At 37.0% G+C, this 22,106-nt stretch overlaps 2 protein-coding genes and 2 long non-coding RNA genes across 6 annotated transcripts in view; 1 reads left to right on the top strand and 3 right to left on the bottom strand.

The window, feature by feature from the left end:
* Positions 1-22,106, top strand: part of LOC126911047 (uncharacterized) — a 436,837-nt gene that overhangs the window by 26,204 nt on the left and 388,527 nt on the right. The window lies entirely within an intron of this gene.
* LOC118271147 (prostatic acid phosphatase-like) lies at positions 203-6,308 on the bottom strand. The gene is made up of 7 exons (XM_035587093.2): positions 5,883-6,308; positions 5,200-5,310; positions 4,309-4,545; positions 3,824-4,009; positions 2,925-3,045; positions 2,173-2,384; positions 203-1,329 (listed from the first exon to the last, which is right to left on the bottom strand). The coding sequence occupies exons 1-7, from the start codon at positions 5,988-5,990 to the stop codon at positions 1,144-1,146; spliced, it is 1,161 nt and encodes a 386-aa protein (XP_035442986.2). The 5' UTR covers positions 5,991-6,308; the 3' UTR covers positions 203-1,143.
* Positions 9,900-22,106, bottom strand: part of LOC126911048 (uncharacterized) — a 67,279-nt gene continuing 55,072 nt past the window's right edge. The window contains exon 2 of the long non-coding RNA XR_007705605.1: positions 9,900-16,337. This is a non-coding gene — a long non-coding RNA (uncharacterized LOC126911048). The remainder of the gene's footprint in view (positions 16,338-22,106) is intronic.
* The window catches only part of LOC118270967 (calpain-D), a 29,875-nt gene continuing 17,668 nt past the window's right edge, over positions 9,900-22,106 (bottom strand). For both annotated transcript variants that reach the window (XM_035586817.2, XM_035586818.2), the window contains exons 17-21: positions 21,857-22,021; positions 21,277-21,388; positions 20,546-20,818; positions 19,210-19,352; positions 9,900-18,333 (exon numbers count right to left, since the gene is read on the bottom strand). In XM_035586817.2, the coding sequence (XP_035442710.2) occupies positions 18,135-18,333; positions 19,210-19,352; positions 20,546-20,818; positions 21,277-21,388; positions 21,857-22,021 (892 nt within the window). In that variant the 3' untranslated portion in view covers positions 9,900-18,134. The remainder of the gene's footprint in view (positions 18,334-19,209; positions 19,353-20,545; positions 20,819-21,276; positions 21,389-21,856; positions 22,022-22,106) is intronic.

The raw sequence follows: 22,106 nt of genomic DNA, 5'->3' as shown, positions 1-22,106 counted from the left end.
GTTTATTTTACTAAATATTGCGATTTCGAACCATGATTAATTGCACCTTTAATAATATTTTACATTTAGTTTAATCTTAGACACAAATTGTTTAGAAAATCTTTTTACTGTTACCGTACCTTATGCTCATTTTTGTAAAGGTTGATATTTGAATAAAAAAAAAAACTAATAATTATGGGCAATCAAGCACAAAAAAAAAATATTAAAATATCGTCAATTTTATTTCAGTCTCATTACAGAATTCATTAAATCATTTCATTAAAATAAAAGTCCTGCGTCCACTAGGCAACATTTTTTTTATGGAACATGCCGTAAACGAGCAGACGTATCACCTGATGGTAAGCAATCGCCGCCGCCCATAGACACTTGAAACACCAGAGGCGTTACAAGTGCGTAGCCGGCCTTTTGGGGGTTAGGAATTTAAGGATTGTTGGAGAATTTGGGATTGAGAAGATTGGGAAGGGGGTATTGGGCCTCCGATGATGCTTATACAAATGTTGTACCGCAACAAGCAACATGCTGCGTTATGTTGCGCGCTCGAAGGCAACGTCGCGCGATGCTATGCAACATTCCTGAACATGTTGAATGTCACGTGTTGCCCGTCAATTATGTAGTTAGATATGTAAATTAAAAACCTATTTAGTCCGTCAGTTAAATAAAGAAGAACATATTACTGCCATACTCAAAGACATGTAATGATGACCTTAACTATTCTTTACCGTCGTACTCAGTCATTTAATGGTTACTTAAACTAATCCTAAGCAATTGTTTTCGATACAAAATTGTTACTAAGGAATAGTTTAAGTAATCATTAAATGTCTCTGAGTGTGGTAGTTAGTGACAATTTTGTTCGGAAAACAATTGCTAAGGACTGGGTTAAGTAGTCATTAAGTGACTCTGAATACGGCGGTTAGATACATTTTTATTTCTTCATGTAGAGAAATACTTACATTTATTTCAGTTTAGTGTCGGATTTATTATGTCACTGCTCAATATAAAATCGTGACGTCACACAATATTTCAAACCAATCAAGGTATCGTCGAAAGTTCTTAATTAGGAAAATACGTATCTAATGTTCTAAATTATAAGACGGACATTAAAAAAATATATCATCCTTATTGTTGCCTAGTGGAGACTGTACTTTAGTCAATTGCAAAAGAATCAACATCCAAGTCATCGGAGAAGCCACATTCAGCTCTCCATTCACTCTCCTTCAAATTGTATCTAGAAGTGGTGCTTCGGAAGCTGTCGTAGGCACAGAGCTGGCCGCAATCTTCGATCTCCAGGTAGGTGATCACTTCTTCTTTAGGCGTGTTCAGGTATACCGGCTGTAAGAGATGATGCAGTCATGAAGGCAGTGGTTTCTTTCACAATTAATTGGAAGTAGCACTCAATAAAATTACGATATATTTTTTAAACCTTGCCCTAATATAGGACTTACTACTGTGTCGCGTTTTCGTTTACAAACATACAAGTTCACATATACATTATACCCAGACTAAAAAAACCACAATTCGTGGATCACACAAAGAACTTCGTACGGGAATCGAACCCGCTACACGTTGCGCGGCAGTTACCCAGTCACCGCACCAACCGCGCAGTCTTATAAAATGTCAAGAGATGCCGCTCAAAGCTAACATAGGTATGATCTAAGTTTAAAAAGCAAACTATAATTGTATGAGTTGCATCAAGACAACCAACGATAAGAACAGATGAAAATATGTCCATATCGTTATCACATTGAAGACCACGATCTTTAGAGGAACTCGACGTGAGAAGGAGGGATATTATGTGCACAAACTCATAGACTATCATCATCATCATATCAGCTATAAGACGTCCACTGCTGAACATATGCATGCCCCAATGAATTCCAGGGAGCCACTGGATGCAGGTCGCTTCCAACCGGCCTATATGATTTTTTTTTTTTTTTTTAAAAAACGTTGCCCCACACTAGGATTTTCTCCTGTGTCGTGGGTGCGCTTACAAACATACAAGTTCACATACACATGACACCCAGACCCGAAACAACAATTTGTGGATCACACAAAGAGTTGCTCCGTGCGGGAATCGAACCCGCTACCCGTTGCGCGGCAGCCAGTTGCCCAGCCACCGCACCAACCGTGCAGTCAGAATACCTATATAGTAAACCGTAATTAAGATATTCTTACCACGACCACATATTCTCCAGTATCCACCACTTTCCTCAACTCCAAAGCGTATGCTGACGCGTATTTGGGTACCCCTTGAGGGTTGGCCACCTTAGTAGCCGCCTCCAAGGCAAACACGTTCACATCATGAGCGGAGTATATGTGGACTTTCTGCACGTCCACTCCAGCAATAACTTTGTCAGCCACTGTGAAGAACTCGTTCAGGAGTACACCTGGTAAAAAGCATCAGGTTTAATGATATTAAAGTTAACAAAAAAGTGTCGTCACACTTTTACCTCTGAAAGGGTAGGTGCAGTTAAGACATGTAATGCCACTATACAATGAACACCCACCTTTCACCATACCGAAAAACCAAAGAGAAACCCAGCAATAGTGTGCCCGACCCGGAAATCGCCCCTTGCCCGGTAGTCTCACTTGCGACCAATCGAGGCAGACCAACACGGCAGTCTGTTCTATCTCAGGATAAACTTTACTTGTCAATCACGGTGAAGCACTTGTTCAATATCCTTAGTACGAGTTTGCTTTAGGTTAAAGGAAAACGAAACTAGGGTGTGTTCGGCGCTTTGATTGGTTGATTCATTCGAACTGGCCAATCAAAACGCCAAACGTGCTCTCGTTTCGTTTTCGCTCAACATAAAGCAAACTTGTAGAGAATATCAGGTTCGATGATTAGAAAGTTAGAAATTTAGAGACGTCTATTTAGTAATGTGCACGAGCATTTGAGCAATGATCGGGCTACTAGGTTTTCTTACCAGCAGACAGCGCTCTCATTGAATCCGTGTAGAACATAGCTTTAATAGCTATGGCGGCTATCTGTTCTATCTCAGGGTAAATTTCTGCGATTTCGTCTTCTAAGGGAACTCCCAAACTAATCTGTGAAAAAGAAAGAACAATTTGTATAAGTATAATGCAGGACTTAAACCAGATAACAATCACACTTTTTTTAAGGGTGGAAAATCATCCGATGACTATCTTACTCAGGTAAACGGACTAAGATTTGGAACTTGGCGCCATAGTAACTTTTATTCAGCTCAAAATTACCTATCCAAATACATAGCTATTTCAAGTGGGACCAGATATCATAGAAACTCTGGCATCCTCCTTTGGTATAAAGACAGGGAATGAGCTGACTTGGATGATAGGATACTTTTATCCCACGGGAACGCAGCCGAAACTGCTGGCAGAAGCTAGTTGTATCATAGAATCAATCATGGCTACCGTGTGTTGAAAATTTTTACCAATTTATCGGTTGTTTAGCTAGTCTAGATTGACTAGCAATGTATTACAGGATCTTTCTTTTTTTGTTTAAGTCTCATTTATTTCATCAATAGGTAATTTGATACTAATAATAGTATTTTGTTAAGGTATGAGCCGGCAAACGAGCAGACGGATCACCTAATGGTAAGCAATCACCGTCGCCCATGGACACCAGAAACACCAGAGGCGTTGCAGGTGTTTTGCCGGCCTTTTGGGGGTTAGGATTTTAAGGGTTGTTGGGGAATCGGGGATTGGGAAGATTGGAAATAATTCCAAAATTAGTACTAATGCTTAGGCAGAGTCGAAAGAATTTTGATAGTTATCATGGAGTGACTTCCATTTGGCCTCCACAGGCTGTCTTCTTCTATAATGTAATTAATAACATTACAATTACCTGACAAGCATACAGGTCGTATAGAGCGTATGGTATAATCAGGGGTTGCGATGAGATGTTGTTGCCCACTATATGGGACCAATGTGCCAATGTGTCTGCGTAAAGGTCCAACTCGGGAACTGTTGATGTTATCTTAGATCTAAAGAAGGACTCTTTGAACTTCGGGCAGTTTATTATTGCCAGGTTCTGCAAAAGAAAAGTATCTTTTAAAGTTATTATGCGTAGCTACATGACACGATTTTATGCCCAGTATCAAAGAAATTTAGAAGCCTAGTGCTTCTAAATGACCTAAAAAAATTAATTTAAGAACAAAATCTATCAGTCTTTGCAGCCGACAAACTTAGTCTAGAGTGCTGCTAGGTGGCATGACTGTGTTTATGGGTCATGTCAATCTGCAAGGTTGGTGGCTGGTTTGAAGAGAGCTGAAGATCTATCTTAGTGGCGCATCAATAAACAAACAAACCAGAATGCTCATTTAAACTCACAAAGTCATATTTAGCAGGCACGGTGGTGTAAGGAACTGGTGTCCAGTTGATGTCAGTGCTCCAGTTGTCTGCAGTAGCAGGGTACACAGCAGCCAGCGCAGTCAGTACTGTCATCTTGGCCCTGATGAAGTCAGTGGAGCGGACGTAGATCTCTGATCTGTTGAAGGTCGGGGACAGGAGCTTGTCGTAGCGACGTCTGATGAACTGGCCCAGCTGGTAGGAACGGCGTTTGCCAAGCTGGAATAAGGATTTTTTGTGGTATAGTTAAGCTACGTGTTAAAGATAAATGAATAAATAAATGACTTTACACACAGTCCAGTTCATTTTATAAATTGGCTAACGTCTAGGTCCATATAATCATGCATGGACCTAATATGGGGTTGTAAAAAAGATTTTAATGTCGTAGGTACACCCTCGATTGGGTTTTTTAAGTGGTTGTAAATCCAATGACTTCTCTGCTTTAGGCGAGGCGAGAGGGAATGTCAGACTTTTACTGACTAAAATCCACCCAATCCTACTCTTGCTTTTCGAGTCGGAGCGCCGGTAAACCCGCTAGGTAGTCCGCAGCTCCGGTTCAGGCATCAGCCCTTTTTTTTATGACGGGGGGAAACCTTTAAAAGCCGCCTAGCTTTTTGGGGATATAAGAATTTAGGGAGTGTGGGATTTAACCTCACTAAAACCACCCCGGTGGCCACCCTCAACACCTGTAAGGGGCACCGGGTCCTCTTAATAGACCTACTCCGGAGCCCCAGCCACGGTCAGACATCAGCCCTACTGAGCCCCATCTTCCATATAACTTCTACGATTATAAAAGTCGTTCAGCTAACAACACAAAAATTGCTTTGTTCAGGCAACAGCGATTTGGTTGCAAATCTATGTATTTTAACTTACGTTAGTTAGCTGTCCAAATCCATATTTGGCGGAGGCCTTTCTAAGCTCATCGACATGATTGCTGAGTGTCAGAGATGATTGTACCGGAGTTCTCTCACCATGTCGATGAACCTGCAATTATTATATTCATCATCAGTCAGAAGACGTCACGCCTTTTATCCCCGAAGGGGTAGGCAGAGGTGTCATTATCCTTGACCAAAAGTTATGTAAGCTTTTAAATTGACATGGTCACTAACATTATCATTAAAACTTGAGACAAGATATTTAACATGTTTTTTTAAGCATTATCATTAAAACTTGAGACAAGATATTTAACATGTTTTTGTGTCGAAGTATCGAAAACTCATAAACATAAGTAAATAAACATGGTAAATATCCCGTCTAAAGTTCTAATGATAAAAGTTATGAATTCTATCGACTGAAACACCAAATTTGGTTTCAATAAATTGAGAGCAGTGTCACGGACTGCTCTCAACCAATCCAATAAAAATATGGATGATAATAAGCTACCACGACCACGATGCTTAAAAAATTGAGAGAATAATGATTTGTTAAATAAAAGTTAAAGTTGTTTTGAAGAAACACCCAGAAAATACTATAACTCCCTACTTTAACCGTTAAAAAAGAACTTATAATCATATCCAAATGTGTTAATGCATAAAACAAATAAACATTGTACTTACCAAAAAAGACATAAGGAGTTCAGTGCCGTCTACGACAGAATCAGCATTGTACCTGAGCCCTCTCAGACAAAATAACACGAAGAACAACAGGGAAGTGTAAACAAACATAATTATTACAGTAAAAACACCAATTACACTACTCAAAAATAAAACATATACAGCAAAAATACGAAAAAAATGGTAAGGAAGAATATTGATCAAAAGAGATGTGGTATCTTCGTGATTGTACTGTTACGTTGGTATATTTATTATTAAAGCTGGTAGACACTAGTTAATATGTAGTCGGGAATAAACACTTTAAGATGTTACATATATTGATCACTTCATTGCAATAATAACTAAATTTTTTATTACTTAATCAAAGCTATGTTATATGGATTTTAATTACAGTGTGAACTTGTTTTGAATGAGTGTAGGAGTATTTTTGTAAGATAAATTGTGGGTACGTTTGTTTTTATTTTTACCATACGAGTTAGTTTGTTGAATACATTTTTGTCTCAATGTTCAAACTACCGTTACAGTTTTATTTTATTTTATTTTATTATTTTTGTGTGAATGTAAGTTAATGATCGGTCCAAAAAGTTCCTTTTAAGAGGGATGCCATACAGTGTGTCTACTTGTCCTATTTCTGTAAGAATTATTAGATAAGAAGAAGAAATTATCTTTTACTGTTACCAACATAATAGTTTTGTTTAAAACATAAGTAATGATTTATTTTATGCATCTCGGTACCTAGAAACTTCACGCCTAGACTTGATGATATTAAAATAATACAGTCAGTCAGACACGTATCTCAAATCGAATAAAATCCCAGAAATAGCTAGGTACGTAAAACACTCTTTTATAATTCTCAGACAAATCAAAGAACCACTTTCATATATCAGATTTATTACGTTCAACAGACTGAATGAAAACTTGGTCGCTTGGGATCGTAACACGTGACAAACATATACACATACAATCATATCTATATATCTATCTGTCTGTTTGTCTGAGATGTATTTTAATGGGCAATTTGCAAAAACTACTGTGTTGGTTTGGATGAAATATGGATCGGATATTAATTAACCCCTCGGAACGCAGATCTACGCGAGACACAATGTGTTTTCTATTGTTGTCTTATATACATACGAGAGGGTAATTTCGCCATTGGAAAGCGAACCTTAAATGCACCTAATCCATAGGTTGAACGATTCTTAAACGACTGCATCAAAGATAATCCTTATACCTTTACAGTTTTTGCTTTTGTACAGAAAATAATACTTAGGTACTGCAAGCTTGCACCTCGCGGGCGACACACCGTAAGCACGCTGACTGCTAGCGGTAGGCACAAGCCGTGCCGGTGCAGAGCCGGAGCCGTGCTTGTTAAATATGCTTTCACCTTAAAGATAGCTGACAACTGAAATGTGTTGTGAATTATTTGAGATGTATAATAAATTGATTTAGTTTTAGTATGTGTAAACGTGTACCGTAGTGGAAATGTTAAGTGGTTGGTACTTTATCTAAAGGTCGACGTACGCATGTTAGAATATTTTTACATCAAGAAAATATTCTAAGGTATTCTATTCACAGGCTCAAAAAGCAGGAGTAGGATCGGGGTGGTTTTTAGTCTAGAGTCTGACACTCCCTCTCGCCTCGCCCAAGGGGGGATAAGTAGGTAATTAGATGTTTTTTCCCCTCAAAAAAAAAACTGGACTGCCTCCTTGATCGAGTGATCGCAAGTGCGACTGCCGGACAAGGTCTCGAGTTCGATTCCCGTGTCGAACAAAGTATTCCTGCACTGTTTTTGATTTTTCAATAATTTCTCAGTAGTATCACGGAGTCTGAAACTGTGCCTAGTATATGGCAATAGGCTATCCCCTATTACATAGGACTTATAACACAAATTGTGAAAAATGATTGTACATTGCATAACGACATTACGTGCCGTTATGAGCACCTCTGCCTACCCCTTCGGCGACAGAAGGCGTGACGTTCCATTAAAAAAAAACTGCACAATGTTCGAAGTGGTAACTCAATAGATAAGAAACTGCCTTCACAAACAAACACGCATAATATTTTATAATCTATATAAGTACACCTAAAAATCCTTGAGTACGTAGATACCTACGTAACGTCATGAAAGAGCTTGCACTAGAAAAACTTACAATTTCCTAAGTGAAATGAAATCTTTGTGCCTCCGTAATGAGGCCGCCGCCGTTAGACGGAGGAAGGTCAGGATCTGTGTATCTAATGCTGGAAGTGGCTCGGAGGATTAAAGAAAGAAAGTAGGTACTATTATTTATGTGCGCTCCAAATTAAAATTCGTTATTGCTTTTCCTAATGTTATATAGTTCTTTTTATAATTTGCTTTAACAATTGGGTACTATCCTCGGTCAAAAATAAATTATTACAACTTTTCAATACAATAAAATATTAAAAAATAATCACACTCTCATTCATAAATTTGATGAACTATTTAATTTTCGATTTTTTCTAGCTAAATTTCTAGAAATAAGTCTGCTATTTGACGTCAAAAACTTATGACGTCATAATGCACTATTTCATACAAAGTTCATAGAAAATATCGTTTTTGACGTTTCGAAAAAAGTATTGAATTTGACTAGTAGGAAAGTAGCCAATTAGGGATCCTGAGAGGAAATAAACGCTACAACGAGGTATTTAAACACTATTGCAGGTAAAAAGTGGGTGCTGCCTTCCATTACCTTTCATATATTATAATACAACGTTACGCTTTTTATCCCCGAAGGGGTATGCAGAGGTGCACATTACGGCACGTAATGCCCCTATACAATCTATACCCACTTTTCACTAATTGTGTTATAAGTCCCATGTAATAGGATTGAACCTATTGCCATATCCAGTATATGCACAATTCCAGACTCCGTGCTACTACTGAGAAATTTTCGAAAAATCCGAAAAAAGCCCACCAATCGAACCCGATACCCCTTTTCCGGCAGTCGCACTTGCGACCACTCGACCAACGAGGCAGTCACCTTTCATAATGTAAGTTCTATTCACTTCGTGTTAAAATATCTATAAAAACTACCTTAGTTACTAATCTCAAAGTAGGTAAAGACCCAACAATTTTCTCTAGATCCATGTTACCAAGAGTAAAACGAAAAAGAGCCCCGGAAATGATCCTTTGATGGCTCACTCCGTGTCCCCACTTCCGTCAACCAACCATCGTCGCATGCTTATACCACATTCTTACCGAGTATATGACTAAGCTATGAAGAACCAGTATAACCTGACCCTCAAAAGTGTGGAAAGTTCATACAAAACGAGACCATGATAAAATGGTTTTTTATAGTTCTATATGTAATCGTGTATAGTACCTACATAGATATTTTACTTAGGATAGTTAGTGTACTTAGGTACATTTAGTTAAATGAGCCGTTCCTTTGTCTAGGAAGGACATAAATGTCGGTATATCTAGACTAAATGAAACCTTTTTTGACCGACTTCATCAAAGAGGACACTAGGATTTTACTCAATTTCATTTATGTATTTATAAATACCCAAATATTGCACCAATACCAAGAAGCACGCCTAGTTGATCACAATCACTTGATCATGGTACTGGTTCCTTGTCGGGAATCGAACCCGGGAAACGTTGCGTATCAACAGCGCGAGATCGCATACAAATATATTACGAGTACACATCATATACCCATTTTTCAACTAAGTTTTAAGACGTGGATGGCTCGCCGCCCTACTTGAAACAGAAACACCTCGCCCGCGCGCGACTCAAAGATTCATCAAGCCATCATATATTATGGGGCCCAGTAGGGCTGATACCTGATCCGGAGCTGCAAACACAGGAGTTGGAACGGGGTGGTTTTTAGTCAGTAAGAGTCAGACGCCCAAGACGGGAGAAGTCATTGGATGATATTGTCCCCGTAAAAAATAAGTTTGTTAGTAGGAAGGTAATCTATGACCTATTTAATTTTGATGTGACAACTAATGAACACCTTCGAATAGTAAGGTTATAGTTTAATAATAAAACAAAACAAATCAAATTTAAATAATTTTATTTACTTAACCTTATTATAAATAGTTGTAACATGCATCCACATAAGTCTAATATGAAAAATAAGCGTCTTTATGCTAATAAAAACAAGTATAGTTACAAATAAAAATTGTTTTATCAAAATCTTACATACAACTGTAATCTGATCGTCACACCTTGAGAATTAAACATAATATTAAAAGGGGGGTAAGAATCGTGAATCTTTAATACATTTTCAACCTTATCCTTCTCTGAATAAAGTTGAAAATCGACGGGTTAAAAAAAGGTCGGTAGTATGTGAATTTCTTTAATATATTTTGAACCTAATCCTTTTTATGTTAAAGTAAAAAATCCATTAAAGAAATGTCTTACTTAGTGACCGTTTTCTGTCGAGATTTCCAGCTTAAAATGTCATAATGATTTTTGGTAATAAGGTGAGAGTAAGAGATAATGGGTACGATTCCCGATTACATAATACTATTGTGAATTTCGAGACAGTAAATAACATAGGGATGATGATGGGGTATGAACATTAAAAAAATCTGTTTAGTCCGTCAGGTAATGAAAAAATATTAGACACGTATTTTTTTTTTCGTATAAGAAAACAAAACGTGTGTATGCTTTAAAATAATCTACCAGACGGACATTAATTCAAAAACCCAAATTCTGCCCGAAGTCATTTTTATACGCGGGGAACAACTAGTCTAGCATATTTCGAGACAGTACCTAACATTGTTAGAAACGAGAATCATACCCAAAACATTCATGATGTAACAAAAATACAAAACGTACGGACAAATTATACTTACATCATGCATTAATCTCGAGAACTTGTCCAATTTCATTCAGTTATTCCAATTTCATGTAAATCTGTTCAGCCGTTGTAAATGGTGTAACAAAATCTTTGTGTTTGTATTTTACAAAGAGAAAAATATAATATAAATAAATAGCACACGTTTACAAATCTGTAACCTCAGTACGAGTTTACATATAAAGTAACTGAAACGAGAGTGCGTGCGGCGCTGATTGGCCGGTGTGAATGAACCAACCAATCAGAGCGTAAAACGTAAAACGAACTCATACTAAGGCCTCTGATTGGTCGATTAATTCGCGCCGGTCTCGTTTCGATTACTTTAAACGTATAGAAAACTCGTACTAAGGACACTGTCTTTACTTCTGTTCGGTAATTAAGACAAAAATTAAGTCTAATTTTCTCACTTGTTTTAGGTTTGGAGACATTTTTATTCATATACATATCATTTCAATTACTTGTAGTAAATAATTAATTTTTAAACAAAATTAATAGGATTGTTAGTCATTAGCTCGATTGCAAAGTTGATTTAAACACCGTTTTACTGGTGTATTTTTTTTATTTTAAAGAACTACTATAAAATATGTATTATTTTAGATTGTGTATTTTTTTTATCACTGCATAAGGGTGTTTTTTCCAGCAGAGATGTGCTACATAGCTATGCTATGAAGATATAATAGCTAAGCTGTGAAACTAGGTGACTGTTTCCACTGATACTAAACTATGTAGTTTTGTGAGATGCGCAGCTTGAGTATGCGATGTTTCGATAGTAGGAAAGCCATCCATAGCACGCATCTTTCCATATAAAAAACATAGCTGAACTTAGTCCGTTTCTACTAGTGCTATGTGTACCAATGAATATGATTGGTGGAAGCCAAACGCATCCACAGCAATGTAGCATAGCACATCTTTGGTGGAAAAGCACCCTGAAGTAGATACATCATCTATCTTTACTTCAAAAACGGCATTATTTACCAAAAACATACTATATTTTAATATATATGAATAAAAATGTCCCTTGTAATACGATTATGGCACTAATATACAAAGATTATTAAACAAAAACTAAAAATTTCCTTTAAATTGTTATACAAAATTGTTATACGAAACCTATGGAAGATGATTAACTTTACAACTATCAGTTATATTATGAGCTTTTGTTACAACGCATATAACGATATGATGTCACATATTCAAGGCAAATTGTACTTTAACTTTAGGGTCTTAAAGTTGAAATTTTAATAGCAAAGAACGTGAAGCTAATTTAAATATGTCCATGTATTGAATTATGATCTTTAACTTCGTGTTTATAGAACACATTTTTACTTAACAATCAATAATGATTCGAACACCACGGAAAAGCAAGTAGTCTGTATCTGCGTATTGCAAAATTGAACTTTATAACCATACAGTATAATACAATTTGCTTTGATCTCCACAAAGTTGCCACATCACACCGCTAGATGGCGTTGCTAGTGTTTGTCATATAAATATGTATTATTACAATTATTATGTATTATTATTTACGATGCACAAGTGTAAAAATATACAGCCGTGAATCTATAGAAACTGTGACGCACGGTATTATTAATAATTATTAATATTTATCAAAACACTATGCAATCCGTAACCTAACTACTTATACTACTTTATATAATAGCGTGATTGTTTTTAGTTAGAAGTTGATTGTTATAATTAGCATCTTATACTAATATTGCCGCCTTAAAATTGTATATGTTTTGACTTATTATTTTGTATGTATTTATCAATAATTTATCGATTTCCCACGTGACACATAAACTTCACGTATTAAAAAATAAAATTAAACAATAAGACCTTTCTAAACAATCATACTACTGAGTTATGAAAATTACATGAAAATCTGTTCAGTAGTTTTAGAGTTTCACGCGAACAGACAAAAAAATAATGAATATAATTATTATTTTAAAATATGTGGTGTTAGGAATACTTTATAATATCAAATCGGACCCAATTATCAAAAAACTAGACAAATGATAATGGCACTAGAGGTAAGCTTCAAATATTGAAAAAAAACCGAATTTACCGATTATTTAGTCAACTACTAACTACAAACAGCACCCACGGGTATGTATGTGCATTTATTTGTGCCACAAAGTGTAAAAATATCGTCACTATGTTTAAAATACCGGTGAGTCCACGTTTGTATCATTTTTATTGCACGACATTGTATTATAGGCCACTTAATACCCAGTTCCTGTACTAATGATTAAGTTCTTATTAATTTCACATCACATCATCAGCCTATAAGTGGCCACTGCTGACCAAAGGCCTCTACTCACTAGGAGAAGGTTTGAGCATTAATCACCGCGCTTACTCAATGCGGTTTGGCGATTTCAAACTCATTATTAGAAATTATAAGCCTAGGTTTCCTCACGATGTTTTCCTTCACCGTTTGTCAGTGGTGTCTAAATAATGTTAGAAAGTACATATAACTCGGATAAAGTCACATTGGTACTTACCGTTGGTAGGTATAGAACCCGCAACCTCATGCTAAGAAGCGGGTGTCTAAAACTACCAGGCCACCACGACATATAGTATAATAAATCGATATTAGTATAGATGAAAGGCATTAAACCATTTCTGTGTGAATGATAACTAATTGTAACCTAATCAGCAGCACTGAACCGGGCCTTTAAACAAAAGTTAATTAAAAATAATACATAATTATATTTCCTATTAAAAAATAAACTTAAAAAATATCATTGTAAAGCAAAGTAATGGCAAGATACAGCATCACTAGTTATTTAAATTCTAAATAACATAACATAACAGAGAGAATTGTAATATACTTAAAGTATATACTTCGCCAGTTATGTTACAAATGGAGTAACATAATTTCAAACTCCATACTACTGAGAAAAATCTCAATAATACTATTTTCCCCGACTCCACAGCTGCAGGCGACTCAACCAACGAGTGTTTACATTAAAAAAATAATAAAAATATCAACAATAATTAAAAAAAATGAGTATTACATGGAATTAAGTGCATTTATAAATAAAAAAAAAAACTAAAATGTCTTTTATTACATTTCAGTGCAAAAAATAGCACATTTTTTAAGATATTAATATGATTAAACCTACAACTATTCAGTTAAGCGATTTATATATTATATTATAACTTATAATATATATGTACACGATTTTCTTCATGTTTTTTATAAGTAAAAAATTGCATTTCTTTTCTACTTTACACAGTAAGGGACGCTTAGCGAAAGTTACCTTTTTTCTGACACACAGTGTACGAAACAAAAACGTGTGGATTTGATCCAATGTTTGCCGTGAAAAATATTTGTCAAATGTTTGTCTTATAACTTTTGAATACGATATATTTAGGGGATAGCACTCTAGAACATTTCTTACCTTCAATGGGTCATTAATTTTTACTTTTCAAAAATTTTCCGCTAAAGTAAAGGATTGGTGAAACCAATATTACATTTGCTGTTGATTAATTTACTTCATGACAATTGACCACAAAACAAATACCAATATGCTTAGAAATATTAAAGAAAATCGAAGCATAAACATTTTCGACATTGTATAATTTACTAAGTGCGATCCCCTATAACAAAAAAAAAAAACAAATTTAATTTAAAAAATCACTGCGATGGAATGCAATCGTTCGTCCCACAGCAAAATTAAACGTAATTTAGTTAATTACAATCTAATTAAATTAATAAATCTAATAAAGACAAATTTCATATGCATCCACTAAAGTTTTTCTACGTTAAATATACAAGCCTTCAAGTATAACTTATAACCGTCAAATAGTAAGGGGGACGTCCATAAATTACGTGAGATTGAAGGATGGACGAGGGGTGAGAGGGGGATAGATTAAAAAAACACCACACGTAATTTATGGCCGAACTGTAGTCGTCATAAAGAAATCATAAACCTATTGCAACTAGAGAACGTTTTATGAATTGATTTTATTATATTTCTAAAGGTTCTTCTAAACAGTCCATATTTTTTGCAACACTGCTGTAAGTATGCAAGAGCCATGCTTTGGCACTAATGGGCCGGTTCGACGGCCTCACAGAAAACCGACGTAAAACAACGTTCGTATTGTTATCGGAGGCCCAATTGCCCCCTCCCAAATCTTCCCAATCCCCGATTCCCCAACAACCTTTCAAATTCTTAACCCCCAAAATGTCGGCAACGCTCTTGTAACGCCTCTCGTGTTTCGGGTGTCTATGTTGACCTTTGAAAAGTGCCTTGATCTGCTTATTAATGTTATTGCAGAAAAATATTGTCCGTATAGAAGCACTTTAGCTTTAAGAACCAAGATTTATTAACTAAAAATCACGGTTTACTCACGTAAATTAATAGAGAGAAGCTCCACTAGTTTCGAGTCACAGAGGGACTCTTAATTATCATGACGTCATAGTGACTCAAAACTAGTAGAGCCTTTGTCCATTAATATACGTGAGTACCGTGATTTTTAGTTATTTCTCACTATAGTTATTACCAAGGTTTATCGCCAAAAATGAGGCACGCTGTGATTTACTGCTAATTCATTACTTGTCTAGATCCAAAGTTCCAATCAAGAACTCATAATCAGATCTTCATCAAAAAGACTAGACACTGCTATAAAGGTTTATAATTATTTCATGAATAACACAGCTATGATCTAAATTATAATGCACTGTATTAACACACTTCATATCAAAGAGTTGAATCACTATTATATTTAAAAAAATATGAACCATTATTAAAAGTAAAACGTAGTACAAATCTAAAATCAGTCGCAAATCGCAATATCTATGGGCTGTGAGATTCGCATTCGAGAAAATGTGACGTCACGCTACTTATATACAAGAACTACATAGACACAGGCATATCAAAATACACCAATCTTGCCAAATAGATTATCGACCTTATACCCTTGTTATAAGATCGAGAATCTATTGAAGGTGTAGCTTGATGTGCTGGTCCGTACAAGGGGTCTAATTTAGAAAAAAGTTCATCGGTTATATATTACAAGAATCTATACAATAATGATAACGCCTTACAACTACGTGATATCCCCTAACTGTCAAGTCGGTTAAAAATGTTAATTTCGCAAAAAAAATATCCATGAACACTGAAAAAATTTACCAGAAAAGCTACTAGTTTCGAGTCACAGGTGGACTCTTCATTATGAGTAACTAGCAGAACTTTTCTCCATTAATTTACCACCATGATTTTTAATTAATTTAGTATGTCTCACGATAGTTATTACAAAAATACCGAAAAAAAATCATCGGATTATTTTTTTATTTTTGCGAAATTAACATTTTTCACCATTACATTGTAAGTCAAAATTATCGGTGCGCCGTACCACGCGAAATATACCGGCTGAATAAAAAATAATGAGTACTTATTCTCGGCCGGAAGTGTAATCTATGAGTACATTAAGTGTAGTAGAAAAAATATTAATCTATGTTTACGTGTTTAGCGTTACAGGCCTAGTAACTAACCTATGCGTTACCTGTGAACGTTTTAATGTACCACATGTAATGATAAAAAAACTACTTTCATATTTTATAAGCCTAACCCAAAGGGGGTGGGCCCCAAGTAGGGCTGATGCCTGATCCGGAGCTGCGGACTACCTAGCGGGTTTACCGGGGCTCCGTCTCGAAAAGCAGGAGAAGGAACGGGGTGGTTTTTAGTCAGTAAGAGTCTGACACCCCCTCTCGCCTCGCCCAAGGTGGGAGAAGTCATTGGATGATTTTCCCCCTCAAAAAAAAAAACCAAAGGGGGTGACACTGCGAGCGTCGGGGATGGAGCGACGGTGTCTGGCCACCGTAAGTGCTGGTGTGCGGATGGCGAGTAAAGGTAGCTCGCCGCCCGACCAGAACTAGACGCTCTGCACGCGCCTCGACGGGCCATCAGACAACAATTAGATGCGGCCCACTAGGGCTGATCTGGAGCTGCTGACTGCCTAGCGGGCTACAAGGGCTCTGCCTCGAAAAGCAGGAGTAGTGGTTTTTAGTCAGTAAGAGTCTGACACTCCCTCTCATCTCGCCCAAGGCGGGAGAAGACATTGGATGATTTTCAACATCGTAAAAAAACCCAAAGGCGGGTGTACCTACGACATTAAAATCTTTTTATTTTTTCTTTTTCTTTTCTTTAAACGGAAAACGTCGTTGATTTTAATATCAAATTATTTTGTTACAAAACATAATTTAAATACAACATACGACAGTTGGGCAGAAATCCCGCCAGGCGCGGCCACCTCGTCAGGTCGGAGTATCCTCCTTTTCTTAGGGCACTTTACTCACTGTTCCATAAAGATTTTTTATACCGAATATCTACTAAATAAATCTACATGTTAATGATATTTAATAAAAGTAGTGTCACCCACCAAACTCATTACATGTGGTACAGACAAATGTTCCAATATTCAACATTGTCAACAACGTTAATTCAGTTTGAACCTTACGTCTAACAGTATAAGGATTATAATTGTGCTTCAACATCGTAACCGTCTCACTGCATCAAATCTTTTCATACTTTTGTCATTTAAAACGTTTAAACTTAGAATTATAACAACCTATATGAAAAAAGAATACAAGAAAATTGTACCAAAAAATTGATTTTCCAAATAATACGACTACCAACCTTTGCTAATTTGCATAAACATTGATGGCATTAATGTAATGTGAACCTTATACCTAACACCCGCAAGGTTTAATTTAGTATAACAGTTCTATTTACACCAATGTTTGTGCAAACATACCAAGTGTTGGTTAAAATAAGAATGAGGGTTGGTATGTTCAGTAGATGGTACTAATGAGAAGCTTGAGGTCCCCGTCCAATCACTAAAGCTGTCATAAGTTGATCCATTAACTTGAATTGACTAGCAAACACTCTATTGGGTGACTTCGGATGTTTTCTCAGTCAAAAATAAATTAATTCGACTTTTCAATACATACAATAATACAATTTTAATAAATGAATGAGAAATTTTTGAAGTTAGCTATTACATGAATTAACAGACAAGCAAAGATGATTTGATACATCTCAAAATATGACATTACATACAATATTTATAGCTTTTAAACTGATATAGTCACTAGTAATATCATTAGAACTTAAAACGGGATATTTATTTACCATGTTTATTAAGTTTTCATAATAAACATGGTAAATATCCCATTTTAAGTTCTAATGATAATATTTATTAGCAAAATTATCATTTAGTCTTTGACTGCCAATAGAAAACTGTTGAAGGCAAATCCTCCGCTAACGTCGGTCACCGGTGACCACCACGGCATTCAATATGTTAAAAATATATTGAAATAGACCTATTGAAAACCATCCCAAAACTACTTAACCCTCACAACACAAGACAATTAAAAAAAAAAGAAGAAACCTGTAACAAAGTTGTTGCTTCCTAGTAATGTCTATGTGATAAGTCGGGGTGCGTGAAGTCCGTAGAGTCTGCGCGCGAGCGGGGGCCGGTGTCGGGGCTCGTCGTCGCTGTGCGCGTTGTGCGGGGCCCAGTCCTGCAGCCGGGCCCCCGCCGCCAGGCGGTGCGTCAGCCGGTGCGCTATACTGAAGCCCCCGCTACCTTCTAGCTGGGTTAGCACTATTATTACTTGTCTGTAAAGGAGATATTGCATAGTTATTTTTAATTGGGTAATATCCTCGGTCAAAAATAAATTATTACAACTTTTCAATACAATAAAATATTAAAAAATAATCACACTCTCATTCATAAATTTGATGAACTATTTAATTTTCGATTTTTTCTAGCTAAATTTCTAGAAATAAGTCTGCTATTTGACGTCAAAAACTTATGACGTCATAATGCACTATTTCATACAAAGTTCATAGAAAATATCGTTTTTGACGTTTCGAAAAAAGTATTGCATTTGACTAGTAGGAAAGTAGCCTATTATAGACGATTTGTGAGACCCACCAGTCCTTGCAGCTAAATGTCATCTTGCAAAACATTTAAGACTGTCTGTTTCGGACGAGTAACTAAACACGATTAATTTTTTTATGATTTTTATCGGAAATTTACCCCGTAGCAAACGAATAGATATCACCTGGTGGTAAGTGATCAGCACCAGTCATGGGGAATCCATACAACACCAGAGGGGTTACAAGATTCACACGTAGGTTACTATCAGTCTTAACGTATATCGCAGGCTTTGGAGTAAGCGAAATATAAGACCTTGTTTTACAAGTTGTGTTGCAAGCGTTTATAGGCTTTTTTTGGCTTGAGGGGGGAAAATCATCCAATGACTTCTCCGCCCTTGGGCAAGGTGAGAGGGAGTGTCAGACTCTTACTGACTAAAAACCACCCCGTTCCTTCTCCTGCTTTTCGACCCGGAGCCCCGGTAAACCCGCTAGGTAGTCCGCAGCACCGTACGATCAGAGCGTTTATAGGCTACGGTAACTACTTACCATCAGGTGGACCGTGGTTTGCTTGCCAGTATAAAAAAAACAAGTACATAAATAAGTGGTCCTCACCTATGCAGTGGCGGTACGGAGTCGATAGTCTTCAGTTCGCCCCGGGTCGACACCACGTTGTAACTCTCCTGGCAGTCGCACTTCACGTGGATCCACTTGTCTGTGTGTCTGTTCTCTACCATTACTACTAGTCCGGCCCAACCCTGGAACACAAATTGTCAAACTTACACATTTCTTTGTGTGAATGGATCCTATGTAATTGAGAAACATCACCAACAGACCGTGACAATTTATCACGAAACGGCTTCCTCTAATAAGGAGGTTAGTAAACGAATATGAATCGTTGTTGTGGTAACTAATTAAAACGTATTTAACTTTATTAAATGGAAGTTTATTTCAAAACAAAGTAAGTTAACATGACAATGACATTACCTGTAGACAGCGCCACAGACACAAAATACTTATATGGTTGCGTTCCTATTTACTAACAGTTAGTCATAATCTCTACGTTTGGCAAGCGGGTTGGAGATCGCAATGATTTTTTTTTTTTTTTTTTTTATGGGACTTGCCGGTAATCGAGCAGACGTATTACCTGATGGTAAGCAATCGCCGCCGCCCATGGACACTTGAAACACCAGAGGCTTTACAAGTGCGTTACCGGCTTTTTGGGAGTTAGGAATTTAAGGGTTGTTGTTCGGGAATGGGGATGGGGAAGATTGGGAAGGGGGGAATTGGGCCTCCGGTAACCTCACTCACACAACGAAACACAACGCAAGCGTTGTTTCACGTCGGTTTTCTGTGAGGCCGTGGTATTACTCCGGTCGAGCCGGCCCATTCGTGCCGAAGCATGGCTCTCCCACCCACACTTAAGTTCACTTAAGTTGATCAGTTTAGAGAGCGCTACTAACATTTTAATCGGTCTTAATTGTCACCGAGCACATCACACGGAAAAATGTAATGAAGCAATCAACAATAATACTAAAGTTACGATTTAATTGTTTAGTTATGGTTTGAGGCTCATTCATTACTTAATGTATGAACTTTAAAAAACTATTTATTTATTTATTTATTTATTTATTTATTTGAATAGAACGGTACAAGCCAATAACACTATTCAACACCTTACAAAAATTTAAAAATATAAAATTCAGAAAATTAATATAAATATTAATTATTAAATATTCATTCATCCATCTCTTTCGCAAAACTTCAAACATTCAGATAAAAATAGTCTTCTTTCACTCGAAAACACGTCACACTCTGGCTTTGAATACAGGAATCGGTTTAAAAGTTGCATAGTGCGCGGTAACGGAGACTTAGCTCTACTGACTGTTCTGCAAGATGGTATAGCGAACAACTGGAAACTATGAATCTCCAAAGTTGTTTAAAGCCGTACCTTAGTAAGATAGTAGGCAGTCATGCCCTGGCGGCCCTCGTGCCGCTGGCCGCGCGCCAGCGTGAGGCCGATGATGGCGTCGGCGAGTAGATGCGGGTGCAGCGCGGGCCGCGCCACGGCCAGCGGCTTGCTGGAGTGCGCGGCCAGCACGTGGCGGGGCCAGGCGCCGCGCCCCGCCGCCTCCAGCCCCGTGTGCCAGTGGTTGAAGGCCAGGCACACCACCAGGTAGAACCCCTTCTCCAACATCTTGTGGCAGCCCACGAACCCTCGGACCTGAACGCGAGATAGCGGCCAAACGTCGGCCCATTTAATGTAAACAAAAAAAAAAAAAAAACATTGAACACTGTTTAGTGAGATGTTAATAAAATATTTGACTGCATGGTTGGCGCGGTGGCTGGACAAACGTGCAAAGAGTAGCTGGTTCGTTTCCCGCACGGGAACACTCTTTGTGTGATCCATAAATTGTTGTTTCGAATCTGGGTGTCATATGTGTGTGAAATTGTATGTTTGTAAACGCACCCACGACACAGAAGAAAATCCTAATGTAGGGCAACGTTTTTCAATGAGATTACATAGTTTTTGAGGGAAATTAGAAGTGTCTTCGGCATGATTTTACAGTAGAAATAGGTAGAACATAAATATGTCACGAACTTTGCATTCTTTATGAAGGAGTGAGCCAATATGGCGTATGTTGCAAAAATCAAAGTTTAAAAAATAGTGTTATAACTTACTTGTCTTTTACTATGCGCAACCAGTTTCCCGACTTGCGCATTAGGCCCCGACTTCGTTCGAAACACAACGACACATAGATCCAACTGTGATCGCTGGCTTTTTTCTGAATTCCTGCAAACAAATATATTTTCAAATTAATCATTAACTAACTAATGTCACAGTTTACGCAGAGGCTATTCTTGCACAAATGATTATGTCAAAAATTCTTCAATAAATTAAATGTAGGTAAGGGTAAAGTACCTTTTCTGAAATACAATGTACAATTTTATAATAGTATGAAGTGAACCTAATCGTTTATTCGATGTATAAATACTTCATCTACAATAAATAATAATTCATTATCACCGTACTCAGAGTCATTTAATGTTTACTTAACCCAGTCTTCAGCCATTGTTTTCGATACAAAATCGTTACTAAGAAAAAGTTTAAATAATCATGAAATGCCTCTGAGTGCAGCAGTTAAGAGATACAATTAATACATTTTAATACTTCGCTCAAGTTTTACGCATGGTATGTAGATGCGCAATACTTGCGCAAAATATCATTTTAATGCGCAAAATATATAATTAAAAAAATTACCTCTGTCCTTCTTGAAAGAGAGTGAAGTCTACTTCGGTGGGTTGACTGGCAGTGAGAAGTAGACAGGTTAGATGCCGGGTCGAGGACATCGGGGGCAGTATACCCGCCAGGCGGACTTCGTGCCATCCTACGCGGACTTTACAAATGTCTATGCAGTCGAAGTACCTGTGAAAGGAGAAAAAAAAATAGTTTAAGTTTAGTATCAATAGTTTAGTTAATTTTTGTTTGAATGTCCGTCTTGCACATAGAT

Source organism: Spodoptera frugiperda, chromosome 9 (assembly GCF_023101765.2).
Source record: "Spodoptera frugiperda isolate SF20-4 chromosome 9, AGI-APGP_CSIRO_Sfru_2.0, whole genome shotgun sequence".
Taxonomy (NCBI): domain Eukaryota; kingdom Metazoa; phylum Arthropoda; class Insecta; order Lepidoptera; family Noctuidae; genus Spodoptera; species Spodoptera frugiperda.
Note: the sequence above shows the minus strand (reverse complement) of the source record. Positions and strands in the feature narration are given on the sequence as shown.

Bases quoted from the DNA above. Each gene is read 5' to 3' on its own strand.
- LOC118271147 (XM_035587093.2), bottom strand. From the start codon at position 5,990: ATGTTTGTTTACACTTCCCTGTTGTTCTTCGTGTTATTTTGTCTGAGA. The intron at 2,385-2,924 runs GTAAGAAAACCT...GCTTTTTACCAG, and splicing joins AATGAGAGCGCTGTCTGCTG to GTGTACTCCTGAACGAGTTC. The intron at 1,330-2,172 runs GTAAGAATATCT...CATCTCTTACAG, and splicing joins CTGGAGAATATGTGGTCGTG to CCGGTATACCTGAACACGCC.